This window comes from Semicossyphus pulcher, unplaced genomic scaffold (assembly GCF_022749685.1).
Source record: "Semicossyphus pulcher isolate SPU_LCO1_2020_fin unplaced genomic scaffold, fSemPul1.0.p SCAF_1, whole genome shotgun sequence".
In the NCBI taxonomy this organism is placed as follows: Eukaryota; Metazoa; Chordata; class Actinopteri; order Labriformes; family Labridae; genus Semicossyphus; species Semicossyphus pulcher.
The window spans coordinates 21526723-21545808 of record NW_027211603.1 but is presented as its reverse complement, the minus strand read 5'-3'; the positions used below and the strand labels follow the sequence as shown (position 1 = coordinate 21545808).

Below are 19086 nucleotides of genomic sequence, written 5' to 3'. Positions count from 1 at the left end.
TGTATGACTCACATGTTAAATGTGTTCTCTGTTTTCTTAGTGGAAAAGTTGCAAAAGAAGTGATGGAACAAAGTGCCAAAATCAAGAGAGACCCCCCGGAGATACACAGGTCAGTGTTCCTTTCAAAGCTTTCCTGCACTCCTAAAACAATCTGAAATGTGGGTTAACAATGATTAATGTTTTTATGTATATGTACGTTATTTAATATGTACATGTGGGTGTGTGTCTTTGCCCAGGGCTGGCATGGTGCCAAGTAGAAGCTGTCCATCCATCACCCACGGCCCTCGTCTGACCAGTGTGCCCAGGACCAGACGGAGAGCTGTGCACATCTCCATCATGGAGGGTAAAAAAAAACACACCCAGAAGACCAGAGACACACTGTGAAAAGACATGCTATAACTAATGATGATCCTCCACTGCTCTGACTATATCTGGGCTGGGGGAGTTAGCAAAAGTCCACCTCCCTCAGTGTGTAGCAGTTGTTCAGGTGTAACTATTTTAACAGATCCATTATTTTAAACTAACTTTTTCATAAATGTATCAATTATTTTAAGCTTACTATTTAAACCATCTCAACCATTTATCCATTATACTTAACTAAAATCAGTTAGGCTAGTTTAAGCTATTTTAACCCTGGGAAAATTCTGTAGCCAGCAACACAGTTCGCCACTCTGTCAAATTAGCTTAAAAAGCCAGGCGCACTTCCTAATGGCTTTACATACCAATATTGCATTTTGGGTGTTTTGTTGTTTTTTGTTAGAGTCTTAAGTGACTATATTTATACAAAGGGCGGCGCTAGAGAGAAGAGACTAACAAACAGTATAAGTTATCAGCTAACACTAGCGCTAGCATGGTTAGCTAGGTGTTAACAGCTGATTTTCGTTTATTTAGTTTGCCACGCCGGTAAGGCAAACCCTGCTTACGTATTTTGCTCTAAGTAGAACCATGATTTACAAAATGAACATCATATTGAAGCCAACCATGTTGAATATGGTAAAACTAGAAATTAGGACCCTCTGAGTAGGAAATCAATCTACCTCCATACAACTGGATGTTGCAGTGGCGCTTTCACATTGGCTAAACTTTCAGACACAAAGTTTATATCCACTTCCTTTATAGAAGGTTAGGGTTGCCTTTGTGAACATCCCCCACTTCTGAGTGTCAGTCACTCTGTTCATATCTCGCTGTTCCTCTCTTGGACATGCACTTTCTGTAACAGACACTTAACACACACACGCTTTAGCAGAGCCCATCAGCCCATGCCTCAGACATTATTTTGACATGAGGAAGTCATCCCGTCAGTTTATAAAGGGCACTTACTGCCCCCTCTATCATCTAACAGGCCATTAACCTTTTGCCAGTGCTGCCACTGTGAGTCAGTTTGCTCTCAGTTGACCAGCCAGGCTTACATTTAATAAACCTAAAACATTGTTTATTTCCCATAAAAAAATATATTTTGTCAAACCAGCCCCCCCCTCTTGTCATTGACATGGAGAGCAGGCCCTGACATTGCACCCCGCTGTCGCAACGCTGAAACAAACCCCCTGTGTTTTGTCCTGTCGCTCTGTCTGCGCTGGTATTTCCACTGGTAATAATATCTCAGGCTGAAAATAGCTCCCGCTGTCAGGGGCCGGGGCATGTGTGTCACTGCTGACAGCGGGGAGGGACGAGGTGAACTGTGGCACAAGTGGACCACATTCCAGGGCCTTGTCTTTCACTCTGTCTGTCTTTCCATCTATCTGTCTCTGTCAGCCTGCCTGCCAGCACACTGGAGCTCACTGTGCTCGCCGCTTAGAGAGACAGAAGGACGATAAGGAGAGGGGAGGTTGTTTCAAGTAAGACACAGAAGCAAACGTGTCTTTGAGCACAGTTCAGTTTAGACAGGTGTTATTTGTTCTCCCTGATCCATGGTGAGGTGTCTGATTCGGATCAAGACCAAGGTGAACGTTCACTTGCGCATGATCAACCATTGTTATCGGGATGTGAATGTGCGCGTGCTCTCTCTGGGACCCCGGCTCTTGGGCAGGGCTCTGGGGGTTCTACCGCTCTTCCCGGCCCTCCCTGGAGGTTCCTCCACTTCGGCCTCTGGTTCTGGGTCTGGACAGAGCTCCAGGACCCCTTCCAGGCTAGCTGTACCTCCCCAACGCTATGGCTGCAGCCCACCAGCCCACAGTGCAGGTAAAAGCTAAGGCTGCTTTTATTGTGAAGGATTTTTTTTGGACTGTTGCCTTTTAGGGATTCTTAAATGCTTTATGGCATTAAGGTGGATTTGAAATTGGCCAAACTTCCTGAATTGAATATCACATAAAAATTGAATGTTCAAATGATGTGTAGTTGAAGTTTGATGCAGTGATATCAAAGTGTAAATGTTTTCATCGTCTACTCTCCAAAGAGGATTATGTATCAGTTCTTGGAGGACGTCGTTCTCATGCTTCATGACCACTCTGAGGTTAGAGGAGCCACTTGAAGTATTTGTTTAGACATAGTTAACATGACAGGAGGACAGGATCAGGTTCTTGAACAAAGGTCATTGCAGGTCGACCATTTAAAACAACTCATTTTTCCAATATGGCTGTATCAGAATAATTAATTGTGCACTGTTTTAAACTTTGGGCTGTGTTCTTGAGAGTTGTGTCAGCCCAACAGGCAAGGCTGAAAATCAAAGAAGCTGAACATAATGTTGCCTTAGACCTCCTTTTTGAAGTGTTAAAAACAGGAACAGGATTTATTCAGTCACACATTTGCATCAATGACTTGTGGACATCATATTTATGAAGCTCTTTTCTTTGATTTTCGTGAATTTACAGAACAGAAAACAATAGAAAACAGCTGTTAATGGTGAAGAGATTAAACCTGCTCACAAAAAATGAGTCTAATTCCCTGAATAATAAGAATCAATCCATCCAGCCATTATCTAAACCACATATCCAGTCCGGGGTCACGGGGCTGCTGGAGCCGATCCCAGCTGTTATATGGCAAGAGGCGGCATTCCCCCTGGACGGGTCATAAGAACACATGCTGTGGTCAATTGTTACTAGCAATTATCGAGAGATTGTTTTCATTTGTTACAATTTTATAATCTGTGAAGTTTTACCTATATAGAGAATTTCCATGTGGTACTTTTAAAGGACCAGTTAGACGAATTTCAACCCCAGTCCTATCATGCTATTATGTGGAGCTAATGCCATTATGGTAGAAAAATAATGCATTTTCGCTCTGTGCTTTTGGAGGACGCTATCCGCTTCTCCAATGGGCCCTGGAAAACCTCCAGCAGACTACGTGAAACGCGTCATCTGGCGGAGGCCAGGGAGCTCGCTAAACTACACTTCCTCAATCCAGGACGCCCGCCTTCGATGTCTGCACTGTTTAGTCTCCTGTTTTCCCTCCCAGATATTCCACATTCATGCAGACTGCAGACCTGAAGATTTTTTAGTCGATCCACCGGTATATTCTCGTTGTATCTCAGATTCTGTACCGCTCTGAGCCGTTGCCTGCAGCAGAAACGGTAGTATTTCACTCCAGCGTCTCTGGCTAGGCCGTTCCTTTCAGAGGGAGGGCGCAATGCATGCTGGGTGTTATAGGAATGTAGAATGGGTGAAACCATGAGCTGTTAGTACAACTTTCTCCACAGCTATGGCGCTACTTTTAAATATTATTGCTTCTATCGATTACAGAGAACACCAGCTCTGACTGACAGGGGCTTTTTCCCTATAATGTCTCTGTTAAAAAAATATGAAGACATAAATTCAATTCAAATTTACTATATTGATTGTGTCTGTTAGTATAATTAAATGTTTCATCTGAATGATTTGACAGACTTTCAATATAGTTTAATATTCCACTTTGACAGTTTCCCGTTTGATAGTGGAGTTTTATAATGTGATGGACCAAAGGTCAGTTCTTCTCATTCTACTTACATCGTGAAAAATGTTTGTTTTTAAATATCAACTTTTCATGTTTCTTTATCTCACGGTATTCTAAGCTATAAGAAAGTCATGTCTGAATCACTCCTGTAATGTGATTGTGTCTTGCAGCAACACCTCCCAGTATTGAATTATCTTCCTCATCACCTGCCTCCTCTGCTTTGTGTTTTCAGGTCTGGAGTCCCTTCGAGACAGCGCCCACTCCACACCTGTCCGCTCCGTCTCCCATGGCGACTCCTTCATGTCTTCTCGGGGCCATATGGTGGACGGCAGCGAGGCGAGCACATCCGCAGTCATCTCCGACGAGGCCTACAGCCCCTCAGACAGCGTGCTGCCCACTCCTGTGGCCGAACACGGGATGGAGTTGCCCTCTGGTCGTCACCTGAACGGCGCTCCCTGCAGCACCGATGAGGAGAAGGAGTCAGGGCCAGGGTCATCGAAGGAGGGGACGATGGAGTTCAGCGCAGGCAGGAGAGCGCTGCGTGTGGGGAGGAGCAAGCCGTCGTCATCGAACGACGTGGAGGAGCTGAACAAGTTCATCCTGAGCGTGTTGCGTCTGTTCCTGGTGACCATCGGACTGCTGTTCGCCCTGCTGCTGCTCCTCATCATGCTCACAGAGTCAGACCTGGACATTGCCTTCCTGAGAGACATCCGCAAGACGCCTGAATTCCAGCAGTTCCACTTTGAATACTTCTGCCCTCTGCGGCGCTGGTTCGCCTGTAAGCTACGGTGGATGGGGGGTTTTCTCATCAGCAAGTGAGGCAAAGATTCAAAGACTGAAAGACACAACAGGGGCCTCCACTGATGATGAAGGTGGACGTATAAACACAGAGGGGTCAGGGGAGAGGGCGGGAGGAGAGGACAGGAAAAGGATCAGATCAGCTTCTCCAGGAAGGAGTTCCTGTCACACGCCACGGACCGTCCCCTGAAGAACCCTGTGTGTTATATTCGATCACTGCGAGGAGGGAAATCACATTTTACTTTGGAGATCCAGGTCATTTTATTTTTACACACAATCACTGCAAAACAGGGTTTCATTCAAATACTGGGAGGGACAACGAGTCTGAGAGACCTCACTCATTCAACCACAGATAATAGTTGCCTTTATTTTTCTATTAATTTATATGTTAAACATTGTTGTAAGGCAGATCGAGCTGATTGTGTCGGGGTGTGTGTTGTGTGACCTGAGAGCTTGAGTAAAGTTTGGAGAGCACATGAGACGGGGGCCGTTCTAGCTCATCTAATTTTCATACATATTCATTACGATAAATGGTTGTTATGGTCGCTGCTGTGAGATTGGAAACTGCGGTTTGAGTTGTGTTTGAGGATGTGGGGGTCAGAGAAAGTGTGAAATGGAAAACCAGGCAGCACTCACTGAATGTAGATCAGTTCTGGGTCAAATAATGTTTGCAAATGTGGGTATGTTTAATAAAATGTTTATGCATATAGATACAGAGGAGTGTTAAACAGTCACTGGAAAGATTTTAGCACTTCCAAGTGATTAATTTGTCCTGATTTGTTGAACTGATTCGAAACAAATCTTAAAAATCAGTTGCTATTTGACCCACGGACGATGTCGGTGCTGCCGTGTTTGATCGAACTTTTGTAATAAGTGTGACTTAGTTTGTGGTCAGACGTCCATTAACAGTGTGCTCACGTTACCGTCTCTGTCCAGCATCTAGAGCACAAATAAAGCTATAAATTAAGGACACATTTGTAAGGATTTAAGTAAGTAACGGTGGATGTAGGTTTACTGACTTTATAACATAGGAGCCAAATAATGCTACTAGCTACAATCAACTTCTGTGTGTAAGGAAAACCGTGTCACTTTGCTGTAGTTCCTTTGACAGTAGTAATAAAGGTGATGGGACTGTGTGAGCTAGCGCTGTAGTGATAGTGAAGTGTTTGACTCCAGCACTCTGTAGAAGGAGTTTATCTTGATGTGCAATACTGTTAATATTAAAATGCCAAGATCATTTCCGTTGAGGGGAATTTGACCTTGTTTTACCTTCAGAAATGAGTGTTATTTTCTCATACCGTTTTTAGTTCAAGACCCATTTTTAAGTCAAGGTCATTTAACTTTTTTCACCCTGCTGTGTATCTGTAAACCTGTTTCCCATTTTTGTACAATCTGATGACTCATTCATACACAGAGATTTCCCTACAGTGACTTTTAACGCACTTGAAGCATTACTTTATACAGCTTATCCATTGTTTCAGCCCTGCTTACAAGATAAGTCGTGTTTACGTCCTGCGAGTTTTGCTTCATCACACCTACCAAAGAATCCTCTGTTGTCTGATGTTTGCGTCAGGTTACTTCAACAGATGGAAACTCTGATAGTCTGCTGTCCTTCTCCAGCCTTATCAATACATGTATGTTATTTCACAGGTCAGCCTGCAGTGTGTCTTTAAAGCCCAGAGCTTCACCATAAAAGTTTGTGACTATTCGTCCTCCCAACAAACCTACAAGTAGTTGGTTAAAAAGTGCATATGTTGTGTATCGGTGGTAAATGTAGGCTGATCAGGCTGTTTATGCAACAAGAAGAAAGGTTTAGGAAAGTGACTGGCTGAGGGGGTTAGATATGCAGGTTCTTAAAGGCAGTCTGGAAAGTTTCTTTAATAATAAAATCTTTCTTGAACAGGGTGGACTCAAAAACAGGACTTTGAGTCCCCTGCAGTGTTCAGTACCTGAGCTATCAATGTTGATTTCTTTTTTGTACTGTATTGATTTTTTCAAATCCAGAAACTCTTTCAATTTGAAGACGGTTTTCTGATGTTTCTGACATTACCGGCGTGTTTTCTAAAATTCAGATTGGTGGTTTTTGACGGACGTTGTAGGTGAAGGGTCGAGGCAGAATTTACATTCTACTTCCTATAATTTGTATTTAGTTAGCCTAATTTATGTATCAAAAACGTAACAGAATTTGAGCAATAAATACATGAAACAGATTTTAATAACTATAAACTGCAAAGTGATTTCTACAGAATGTCTTTGAATCCTCTCAGCAGGCCTGTAGATGCATGCGTGAAGAGGAAGGAGCCCACAGTGTCAAAGATACTTCTCTGCAGTATGTTACTGTCTAAGTGTTGCATAATCCCAGACTGCTCTGTCTTGACTCGACTTACAGAAATGGAGTAGATGCAAGTTTTCTTGAAGACACTTTTTCCACTTGTTTCACCATCTGAGTTGTTCTTTTCGTCCACTCATGACAGCAGAAGTAGCATTATCAACTACCTTAATCTCTTTTTGCAATGCAGTTAATGATCTTTCTTTGTATTGCTGATGCAGATCACTTGAACTTGCTGTGATAAAGAGTGTGACAGCTCCATTGTACTCATTTGATTGACCTATATAAACAGGAATAAGGCCTGAGGTGTGGTCTTACTGTAAGCTTCCTTCCTGTACCATGGCCCTGCACAGGGAAATGTCTCTGTAAGCATGTGTTCTGCATTTATTACCTCCAAACAAGACTGCTGATTTCCAATCACTGACTGGAGACTGGTGTGATCTATTTATGAATAAATATAATCTATTCTTACATCTGGCAGCTGGTGTGGCTACAAGTTCAATCTTAAATCCACAGAAGAAGCAAACAGTCAACAGCATAACTCACATCTGCTCACTGTGAAGTTTCTCAGCACGTTCCTGCTGAACAAAAACAACAGACGATAGTGAATACTACTTCACACACACACACATTATTATTTTGTTACAATGCTGCCATCTTAAGGTGACAATGATACGACCCCTGCTGAAAATAACAGCACTCACACTCTAATGTTTGGTATAAAAATGTCTCTATATTTATTTGCACAAGGAACCACAAATAAAACAAACATGGACAAAATAAAATGTACCACAGGCACTCTCACTCAACAAAACAGAAAGAATCCATTTAAAGGAAATGCTCGGGTTCAGTCAGACGTTTGGAATGTAAGAAATTAATATAGAGAAGTATAAAGCAGAACAGAGGCAACAACAAAAACATATAAAAGGCCTCATTCAGTCCTCTTTTACCGTCAGTGCCTGTCCAATGTTTTCAAACCCGTTTTTCTATCTTTCACACTCAAAGAAATTTTAGATTTTTCTTAGTGACCAACACAAAATAAACTTGTATCCAAAAGTCCTCAAGTCTCTGTTCACACAGACAGAAATTAGGCATAAATCAAAGTAACTTTTAAATTGTATTTTTTATGTTTTGTAATGATATAAAAGTTCTACACATTGACTTTAAATGCTCCTCTATCTCAAATAACACTTGGCAAGTAGAAAAACTTGTGGCCAAAGAACCAAACATAAGGAGAAACGCACTGTGTCTCCACCGTGATGGCTGGAGGTGGCTGCTTCATGCAGTGGGAAAGTTTCTCTGCAGCAGGTCTGGAGAAGACGGCAGTGTCCTCGTGTGTGACGCTGCTACAGCCCTAAACGTATACAGCACACTCTCGGCTGGGAAGACTGAAAATCTTTGGGTTTTATTCTTTATTTATACTCAGTGTGTCCTACCCTGTCTATTAAAAGAAACGTATCACTGGTAAATTGTAAATGAGAAATCATAAAAGGGGATGAATATTGCATTTAATAGAAGCTTCATGAAATTCAGAGGCTGAGATGATTTTCATAGCAGGATGCTTCACAGCTGCCCGCTCTATTCGTGGACACTAGCTGCCCAGTGGAGCAAGAAATGTGGATTTTACTGTGAATATAGAGGCAGAAAATTCTAATATTTTGTAACTGATTGCCTCACAGTGTATGAACATTATACTTTTCCTGCAAGTGTATCATCTAACGAACATGTTACATTTAATTATGTTACATAGTAAATGTATGAGAATTATGACAGTAAGGTGTTGTTAATTGTTGTTGTAACATTGTCACAGTTTCCAGCAGTCTGACATCCATCTAGACTGCTCAACTGTTACGCCTCGGCTCCGACTAAACTCCCCTTACTTGCTCTTCATCTCAGTCGGAGAAGACATGCAGGCGCCCTGACGCATTGCCACCCAGTAAGGCATTCCTGGTGGGGTGGAAAGCAGTGACAGACAGCACTGTGCTAAGGTTCTCGTCATCTGTGAATGTGTGCTGGGGCTGCCCGCTTTCATGAAACACCTGCACCCTGCGAGGCCTCGCCATGCTCCCAACAACAAAGCAGTCTTCCTGTTTGGGGTCCCACACTGCTGATAGTTTAGACAGCCAGCGGCCTGTGTGCATGTCGTGTCTGCAAATGAAGATTGATGAAGCAGACTGTGAGTATGTTTAGGTTATACCAGTCTCATAGCACAGAAAAGGGGGAAAAGGGACAGGTAAGACATAATGGATGTACCTGATGGATGTCAGCAGGGGAGATTTAGACGTCATTGCAGAGGTGTCATATATCCTGTGGAAGAGTTCGGGAGAGACTTTGAGCTGGGATTCTAAAGTAAGTAAAAATGATTCAAAGTGCTGAGCGAGCTTTACCTGATGTTGTTATCCATGCAGGTGGTGAGAACTCTGTTTCCTGTACAAGGGGAGAAGTAAGCGCTGGATATGCTTAACGAGTGGCCAAGCAGCTGGGAGACTGTCGCGCTCTTTGTCTTCTTCAGGCATCTGCTGTCGTAGATACTCACCACCCTGCAAGTGAGATCAAGACATTCATTTGTACAATCAAAAAGACAAACTGGCACAATAGCGATAAACGTGGATCAAATGTCTCCCTGCTAAATAAAATCAATAGTAAGACATACTTGCTCTCTGCCACAGCGAAGTACTGCTTCTGTACAGGGTGGACGCTGACACAGCGCAGAGTCTTGGGGTCCAGTGAGTGGAGGGACTCGTGTGAGTTTCTGCAGAATAATTGAATGTAGAAGTGTAGCATGTTTAACAAATGTTAAGCAATAATTAAAAGTTAAAGTTGTTCACTTAATGTTTGTTTTTTTTAAATACTATGGAAAGAGATGAAAACAGTAATGCGTTACCCTGGTGTGCGCCTATCCACGATAGCAACTTCTCCGTACCAGCTCCCGACCACGAGTGTGGAACAGTCGTGTGACATGAAGTCAAATGTTTTCAGTCCATCGCCATTGTCATACACCTGGTGAAGGGGGATACTTTGAGTTAAAGTGCTGTACTGAGGATATTTGAGGCTCTTTAAAAACATAATTTTACTGTGCATTGCAATTTTGTTCGTGCATTTCACAAGGCAAAAGTTCTCACATCTTCAAAGACAGCTTTCTCTACATCCATGCAGCGCAGAGATCCGTCGTAGCTGAGGCTCAGCAGGTGTGTGGGATGAGCTCTGGAGAACGCCATGCAGCCCACTGGACGAGTGTGGGGCTCAAACAGCAGCACACCATCATCGCCCCAGTCACCACCCTGAAGGAGTACACATATGAAACTGTTGTGACTTTTAAAGGGCATTTACATGTGTCAAGTTGTGACTGTTTTCTGTCAAGAACACCCAGAGAAAGATGAAAGGATGCTGATTGACATCTACATGCAAAAGAATCCTAACAAGCTGGCCAGCTCTAAATGCAAACTTGAACGTTAGTCTTGCTCTGTAAAGTAGGTGAGAAATACAACTCCAGCAGTGTCAACAGTAGGATCTTCTGAGTTGACACTATACTTCAAGGCCTGTTGTTTTTTGCTTATTTGAAGCTGCCCTCTAGTGGTCACATAACAATCTGTGACACTATTAGGAATACAGCAAAGAAAACTCACCAAATTCCAGAGTCCAACTTTCCCCCACTTGTCTCCTGTGGCCATCAACAGGCTGCTGCTGCAGGGGTGGAAGGCAGCAGAGAAGATGCGGTCCTTCACCACTTTGGCCACTTTGTCCTCAGATATCCTCATGTTCTTCAGGGCTGAGCGATACCTGCGTAAAAGACACCAGTGTAGTGTTTATGCAACCAACTGTATGAACATGTTTAACCGTTTGCTCAAGCTTTACCATAAGTTTAATGAAAAACTACTAATGTGCCTCACAGATGGAGTAGTCGCTTCTTGGTATGTAACAAAACTTAAAATCTTACTCTTTCAGGTCAAGCTCAGTCTTCTTTTCTTGTGTTGAATCCTGTGAAATGAAAAAGGATTCATTGATAATTTAAGATGTACAAACTGATAAAGAAGCAGCAGAATAAACAACAATAAATACTTCACAAACATACAAGTCTACATATCTCAAAGGTTACTAACTCAAAAGCATTTTTACGTTGAATCATTTGCATTCTTGTTTGAGGGGCACACCAATCAACATCGAAATTGTAAATAGCTGTGCAGGTGGCTCCTACCTCTGAGCAGAGCTTAAGAAGGTGCGACGGCAGCTTGCTTCCCTGTTCCATGTTGGTCGGATCCATGGGCAGAGGGCCAGGAGGCTTCTTGAGAGGAGTAGACTTTAAAGCAAGAAAACAACTGAAGTGAGTATCAAAAGAAAGAAAGAAAGAAAGAAAAAAAAGGCAAGAAATACTAGAGAGACAGACAGCAGTGAATTTAGGCTTTGTATATATAATTAGGTTAATTATAAAGCCACCTCTTCATAGATCAGCATCCCCCTGGGTTCAGGAGGAAGTGTCAAGATCTCTGCGTCTTTATTTTGGAGACGAAGGGATTTTCGAGCGGGCAGCACTTCTTTCACCGCAGCCTGAGACCTGACACCACAGAGACATAGCATTACAATCATATAAGACTTCTAAAAGCTAAAAAAAAACTGGCCAACAAACCAAAGTTTTCAACTTTCAGTGCAATAGAGAGAGACATACTATATGCAAATCCTCATGTTTAAAAAAAGATGTAATGGGGTATCATATTTTTCCTTTAAAAAAAGTCATCGAACTGTACCTCATGAGCCCTCTCTGCGATGGCTTTGGTCGTGTCAACTGCTTCAACTCCTCAGTAGCCTTTTGACAAAGAAAACAACTAATAAGGATCTCATCGTTTCAGGCAAAGCAAGAAGAATTAATCACAAGATGCGTGTGGCAAACTATGTGCATCCATATTTGTTCACTGTAAACACAAACAAATCATTTAGACCAACATTTTAATTTTATTCTGACATATAAATTAAGGAAGTTCACTTGGACGGGGCTGTTGAGAGGGTTGGAGGAAGCACTGATCATGCTTTGATGGGAAACTAACTGCACTTATATACAGCATACTTCTTTTGATGATGGAGGGTGATTTGATTATCCCTTCTTAACTCCATGACCCTGTAGCTTTGAAATATGACCTTAAATATTTACAATATTTCACAAGATTTCCCCATTTATCTACATAATGATGAAGCTTTCGTCTTTATACATGAAACTTCCTGTCGAATTAATTACAGTAGTATCGGTCAAATATTTGGACACCTGAAAACTTTTTATGTGAGTCGTAGCTGTAGCTTATCGTAGTTTAAGAAAATTACATTCAGACTCTATAAAGACATATTGAAGACTGGATTCAGAAAAAAAATGTTGGTTGTAAGAGATTTGCAAGGTCAGCATATGATATGATCTGGCCCTAAAGCCAAGCATTGCTGGATTCATTAAGGGGAGGTCAACATTTGAGTTGCTACATACCTGGAATAAGTTGATAGACGTCAGAAATGCTTGGTTCTGTCTGATGTTCTCCAGGCGCTCCAGTTCATATGCTGAAAGCCCTCCATGACCACCCTGTGTTACACAAAGTTACCACACTGACAGTCTGGAGAACCATTTGATAATGTTTATTTTAAAAGTCATTTAATTAATACTGGATATACATTATATATATATACACACGTTTTTATACTTACAGATTTGTGCTCCACATCGCTATTTTCAACATCCTCTTCTTCCTCCTTAATGTCCTGTTTATTCTTGCTGTTGTTGTCTACATGGCGCGTTTCTGTTCTCTATAAAATAAAATAGATATTCATTAAAAGAAACTAAAAACCTAATGTTATTAAGCTTCTACGTGTCTCTGAAGTGTCTCTTACCGGTTTCTTCCTGGGTGTTTCAGCTGTGCTGAGTTCAGGGGTGTACTGAAGTCGTTTAGGTATGAGGACGTTTCGTGTTGAGCTTCGTACAGGTTCCTCGAGATCCTCAGGGGTCATTTCCTACAAGGTGTGCAATGTTAATAAATTCGTTAACGCTAAGCTGAAGAAAATGAGGTAACGTTCAAAATACCCAAAAGATAGGTTAGATAGGGCGATATTGACGTGATACTTTTTACAACAGATACTGACGTGATTCTTTGTATAACAAAGTTTGCATATGTCTATCTTACCATCAAAATAACCTTAGTTAGTTAAGCTCCAAAACATAGCTCATATTAATCTTATCCAGCAGCTAGCTAACACAATTCAGTTAATACGTCAAAGAGTAAGTAGAAAACGTAAACAACTTACAAATAGCTGCGCCTTCACAACAGCTTCACGTTTTGAGCGTCTTGTCGCCATAACTATGCACTTAAAACAATACGTATGAAATATTTCAGAGCTGCAAAAAGGCAAACCTCACGGCTGGTAACTGTGTTGATAATTGAATAACTAAGAATAATTGGCGCCACATGCTAGAAATGTTTTGTAAGTAGCCCCGCCCCCCCTATGTTGTGAAACAGAATCCAAATACCTCATTGGTTAGATATTTTACGTCATCAGAATAAGGGGCTGTTTCCTGCTAGAGACAGCCAATGGACGCCTTATAATTTGAGTATCGCTTGCTTCCGGTTTATAATTCATAGCTAGGGATATTGTCGCCATCTTTTGGCATTTTTGGGTAATAGCAGTGGTAAGAAACTGAAATAACTTTGCTATTATTTATAATTCTTGATTATTAAGCATCTAAAACGGGCCCAAAAGTAACAAAAAATTAATTTAAATTAATTACAAATTTGTCTGACTCACTCTGTCAGCATTTTTTGCTTGCTGGGTTAAAAATGGTCAGCCTCCTAAGTAGTGGAGACTGACAAGTCACACAAAGAAAATGTTAATATCCAAAACAATAAAGAAATTAAAAGCCCCAAAACATTAGGGGACCATTTTTGTATTAACCAAACACACAAGTGTAACATCTGGGCTGGCTCGTTAATGTGAGCCTTTTGTGCATGGCCGTCTCAAAAATATGTTGAATCTGAGCGGCTCAGAGACGAGAGAGAACTTTAGAAGTCAAAGTAAGACACCTTGGAACCACAAAGAGACCACTCAGTGAAAAATGAAGGTTACTAACCATGATTGATCTGCCATCACACGATCTCATTTGTCCTAAGTATTGCATATTGCTCTGAGACACCAGGCATGTTTTTATGATAACTGTTTATATGAACAGTGTTGGTAAGGTGGATACTTCAAGGTTTTTGTAATATTGCTATTTAAAAAAGTACTTCATGGTACAAGTGTCTGAACAAATATAGTTTGTATGATTAAACACATTTTCTTTGTGTAGCCACTACTTAAAGTAATTGTTTAATGACACAACACCCGCAATATGAAACAGAGGAAACAAAAATGATGAATGAAAACAGCTTCTGTCCCATAATTACCTCAATCAAAATACAAATGCACAACGCGTTAATTTTGATTGTGACATTGATAGATTTAATTTTTATGACAAATTCAAACACTCTGTACACAAAATACATGATATATGCAGAAAAGGCAGCATGTCTTAATGTACAAGAAATCGGTTACCCAATAGCCCTTGTGATAACGTACAAAAAACTTCCTTTAAAAGTTGATTTAAAATCCTATAACTTTGACTGATGTAAAATAGATGTGTGTTTGTTTACAGTACTTTATACATTCATGTCTTCTTGTATTTGACTTCTTAAACTCTTATTTCACTCAAAAATGTCCGTTAATTTACATGATGATATTGTAAATGTTGTTCAACCAAACTTAAGTGAACATGAAAGCAAAAACTTTCTGTCAGTTTCACTCCGTTTTTGTCCTCTCTGGATGACATTTTCCTGAGTTGTACCAGTCCTTGTTACTCATCAATATAAAGGTAGAGGGTAGGAAGCACACGCAGCCAGTCCGCACATGTTGTTTCCTCGCTCAATCAAGAAATACCTGATGGAATAAGAAGGAGAGGTGTCCATGATCCCTGAAAGTTGTAAGAAGTCATCACACTGAAATGCGCACACAGACACAGACTATATTTACCCGTCCATTCCCCAGGCTGTGCCCCAAGAGTTCTTCACAATCCAATAAGGCACGCTGTTCTTTTCAACTCCGTAACCCACAGCTAGGACTGCGTGATTCACCACGTCTGCAGTCTTCTTACACTGGACGCTAAACAGACAACATTGATGCTTTTAGATCGATAGAGTGCATGTCTTTTTGTAGGGTGAGTAGGCCGCTATCCATGCCTATACAAAGGTGAGCTGGGGAGCTGATTCTCTTATATTTATAAAAGCTCTCTTGCAGTTCAAAAATGATTAATTCTTCTCAGTTAATATGGGCAGAAAGTTGAGTGAAGGGAACCACAAGCACTTATAACTGTAAGCACCATTACAAATGAGCCAACTTATAAATAGCTCCTTATTAGGGATTGTTTTGGTCATCACACTGGTCTTACACCAATGCTGATACAAACCAGTGAGAAAGATTGAACAAAAATAACAAATGCAACACACTTTGGTGACTGAAAAGCAATACAATTCTGAATGTTCAGAGGTATCTCTCACAATACTTTGGGTTTTAGAGGAGGTTGATTTAATGGACAAATATCTGAAATATGTTTTGTGCTATAATGTACGGCTAATAAGATTTATGTCATTGGAGATTTAACTAGTAGACATGTTAGAACTATAATATTCTTGCATGCCTAAATAACTTCAGTGCGTGTGGATTACTGGACAATATTTGGTTATTATATTATTATGTACATTGTTATTTTCACTTATTATTATCATTACTATCGTTATTTGTGGCCAACAGTAAAGACATCAGTGTTTGTAGAGTGAACGAGGTCCTTTGCTCACCTGGTATAAACACCTTCTTTGTAGTGCATAAAGTCAGCTGTGACCTCAAAAGCGAAGGACACAGGGTTGAGCCAGGCCACAGCATCAACCATTGCCTTTTCATCATACTGTGGACACACAAACGTGCAGATTTTAAAACAAAACTTTCGCCACCCAGTATGCAAATATAAGTATTCTCATCACTGGTTCCCGTTATGCAATTACAGGAAACTCCTTTACCTATAAAATAGCTGCTCTTCTTGCCAATCCTGTTTTCTACAACTGATGTAGATTCTCTTTGATTCCAAATCAATAAAAGACTTGCAGAAGACACTCATGTTGATGAGCGAAAGCCACATAGCCAGCAGCTATAGCCACAAAACTTCCTCAATATCTCAAAAACATTATCGTGGTCTGCACAACTTAGCTCCTGTCTTATTCCTCACACACGCACCCACACCCCTCCAACACAAAGTTGGAATTCATTGCAGGTAAAATCAGCTTAGCTTTTGTTTTCCCTCTCGATTCAAACTGTGGCTGCTATATCACTTTGTCCTGCTCGGTTTGACTTCTCCAGAGACACTGGCCTTATAACTAAATCATATTTGATGTCATGCATTCTTTCATCCTACCCTTTTCAGCTTCTTTAAATCAAAGCTTTCCTGTTAATACCTGAAAAACTAAAACTAACACGAAAACTAAATTAAAACTAGTCAATTCCTCAAAATAAAAATACAACTTCTTACGAACTCGTAAAACTAAACAGAACGGAAATCAAAAACCAAACTGAAAGACTAAATAAAAATAAAAATGTATGAAAATTTCAAAACTATAAGAACTCCGGTGTGAACCAAACAAATATGTAAACACTTGTTGACTCACACTCGTTATGTTGACAACATCACGGACAAACGCAGCTGCATGTGAAGGCTTAAAACGGCAGGTTTCATCCTACGACAGAAAGGACAGAATTCATACATTAAGAGTTTGTTTAACATTAAAATAATAAGGATGAGTCATTATTTCACTAAAGTCATACATGGCCTGTGTAGGGATAGTCCTCCTCTGTCATGAGACCCTTGTTGTATCTGATGTACTCAAACGCCTGGCTGGGGAGCCCACTGAAACAAACCAGGAAGTGTTTAACAGGTCGAAGCCTTGCATACAGGCATTTGTGATATTACTATAACTTACTGCTATAACTGTATCAACTTCACATTTATGATAATAAATTCATGCTTCTTACCCCAAGCATCCGTAATTTTTGAAGTTGTGGGCACAGTCTATCAGCTGCTGTTCAGACTGATAGAGAAAGTAAACTGCATTAGTCATTAAACATAAAAATAATACTGTGCTACAATTATGATTCAAGTTCTCATCATGCAAAAAACAAACTGAAAATCAGAGGTTTCTTCTGCAAGTCTATCTTATAAGATCCATGTGTCTCTAAGCACAGATACAAGCTAAAGTGCCACATGAGTGTAACTAAACAGGCATCACACAGATCTCACCAGAGATATTAGCCTCCCGGTAGCGATAGCATTCACAGACTCCAAACAGCCAGTGGTGGAGAAGGTCCAACAGCTTCCACAGTGACCCTAAAGATGCAAACGCAATGTTAAAGGGTCAATCCACTAATGTTACATCGAGGCCAGCTGCTTGTGAAAACTGTTGTATCATGTTTTGTGTGAGATTTGTATTAGATGAGCCTGATTAGATTATGAAGCTTATTTCAGGTTTATTTTGACGACTACAAATTTACAAAAGAAAGCCTGTCATTCATGATGCGATTTAATGCATGATGGGAAATGTAGGATTCACCACAAGGAATATGCTGCCCTAATTTAATTTTTTCTACAAAGTCTCGAGCTTTAAAAAAGTGCAGCAATATACTGATGAGTCATTTCAGCTTAATGCACAGGAACATTAAAAAGATGCTGCAGTCTGTTGTTTTGTTTCTACAGGCTTCGTCACTTGTGCAGCTTAGTTACTCTGATATAGTAAAACCAAATTAATAAATAGTGTTACTATATGTTTGATCCATGTGACGACAATTCTCCCTCTAGAATCAGGCAGATCAGCACTATAGTACGATACCTGGTTCTTCACAGGCGTCACATAGTTCCCTTTCTTCCTCCAGTCCACAGACCTGGGGTTGGGACGAGTCCGGCTTACATGATGCCCTTTAGTAGCTGAGCAGTTCTACAAGAGACAGGAATCAATGGATTGTAATGGAATATAGAAACATATGTTTACCAATATCAGTTGCATAAAGTGTGTCACATTATAAAACGTATCATACCTGAGGCTGTGTCAGAAGGTAGAATTTCCTGAATTCCTCAAATGACATGTCTGAGAACTGATTCAGGCCCACTGGATTTGGAAAAGAAACACTTCATTTTTCTTCATGTCTTTTGTAACATTATATTATCAACAGTTTTAAAGTGCAGAACTGTACTGTACTTGTGAAGGAGTGATTCCCAGCATTGTGAAGATCAATTATCTTCTTATTCTCAGTGAAAACGTGGAGCCGCTGGTAATATTCATCAGTGTCATAAACTTTGTTGTGCTGCATGTCAAAAAGAGAAAATTAACAGCGTTTACAGAGGTAAGAATTCATTAGACTGAAACCAGTACATTTCAGTTGCTTTGTTGTGATGAATATACTGTACCAGTGACATCCACTGTTTGAAATGATGTTCCTCTGATAGGACACAGAAGGAAGCAGTCAGTCAGAAGAGCAGTGTGATTATCAACATTTTAAACATTGAAATTTAGTCCTAAAGCTACAATGCCAGGGAAATGTAATTTAATCAAATAATTTAGTACACTCTTTCTTACATTATTACTTCTTATTTCATTATTACATTATTATTACTACACGAATACTTTACTGAAGTGACACGTTTAGGTTTATTTGTAATAGAGTATTTTAAAATTGTAGTAAAATTAAAGTCTATTTTCTATTTCTTATCTTAGCCATTACTTTTCTGGCTGCGAGCAGGTTTTTGCTGGAGCTCCGTAAGTAATGAGGTTCAGACTCGTCTCGGTATTCTTTCAACAGGACGAGACACTGCAAATCGTTTTTAGCAATTATTAAATACACGAATAAATAACACACGTTAAACCCAATGTGTTTCAGCTTACCTTCGAGTAAAATAAACGGCGTTGAATGAATTAAAGTAACAACGGTGCAGATGAACCAAACAACACCGACCGCCATGCTTAGTGTCCTACAAGCTGTGAGAGCGTCACATGACTCGGCTC

At 40.5% G+C, this 19086-nt stretch overlaps 3 protein-coding genes across 4 annotated transcripts in view; 1 reads left to right on the top strand and 2 right to left on the bottom strand.

The window, feature by feature from the left end:
- The window catches only part of LOC138584474 (FERM domain-containing protein 5-like), a 77493-nt gene extending 70041 nt beyond the window's left edge, over positions 1–7452 (top strand). For both annotated transcript variants that reach the window (XM_069656838.1, XM_069656760.1), the window contains 3 exons: positions 41–109; positions 237–343; positions 4097–7452. In XM_069656838.1, the coding sequence (XP_069512939.1) occupies positions 41–109; positions 237–343; positions 4097–4683 (763 nt within the window). In that variant the 3' untranslated portion in view covers positions 4684–7452. The remainder of the gene's footprint in view (positions 1–40; positions 110–236; positions 344–4096) is intronic.
- Positions 7453–7999: 547 nt separating this feature from the next.
- Positions 8000–13359, bottom strand: wdr76 (WD repeat domain 76). The gene is made up of 15 exons (XM_069662554.1): positions 13265–13359; positions 12854–12973; positions 12671–12769; positions 12456–12548; positions 11734–11792; positions 11426–11543; positions 11187–11288; positions 10929–10969; positions 10618–10771; positions 10114–10272; positions 9876–9991; positions 9645–9743; positions 9379–9531; positions 9245–9298; positions 8000–9139 (listed from the first exon to the last, which is right to left on the bottom strand). Exons 1-15 carry the CDS (start codon positions 13313–13315, stop codon positions 8884–8886), a joined length of 1674 nt encoding a protein of 557 aa, XP_069518655.1. The 5' UTR covers positions 13316–13359; the 3' UTR covers positions 8000–8883.
- Positions 13360–14447: 1088 nt separating this feature from the next.
- On the bottom strand, positions 14448–19042 carry LOC138590907 (pro-cathepsin H-like). Its single transcript, XM_069661335.1, has 12 exons — positions 18967–19042; positions 18492–18523; positions 18283–18388; positions 18122–18192; positions 17917–18021; positions 17331–17417; positions 17066–17121; positions 16859–16940; positions 16702–16770; positions 15841–15947; positions 15020–15148; positions 14448–14926 (listed from the first exon to the last, which is right to left on the bottom strand). Exons 1-12 carry the CDS (start codon positions 19040–19042, stop codon positions 14851–14853), a joined length of 996 nt encoding a protein of 331 aa, XP_069517436.1. The 3' UTR covers positions 14448–14850.
- Between the last annotated feature and the right edge of the window lie 44 nt (positions 19043–19086).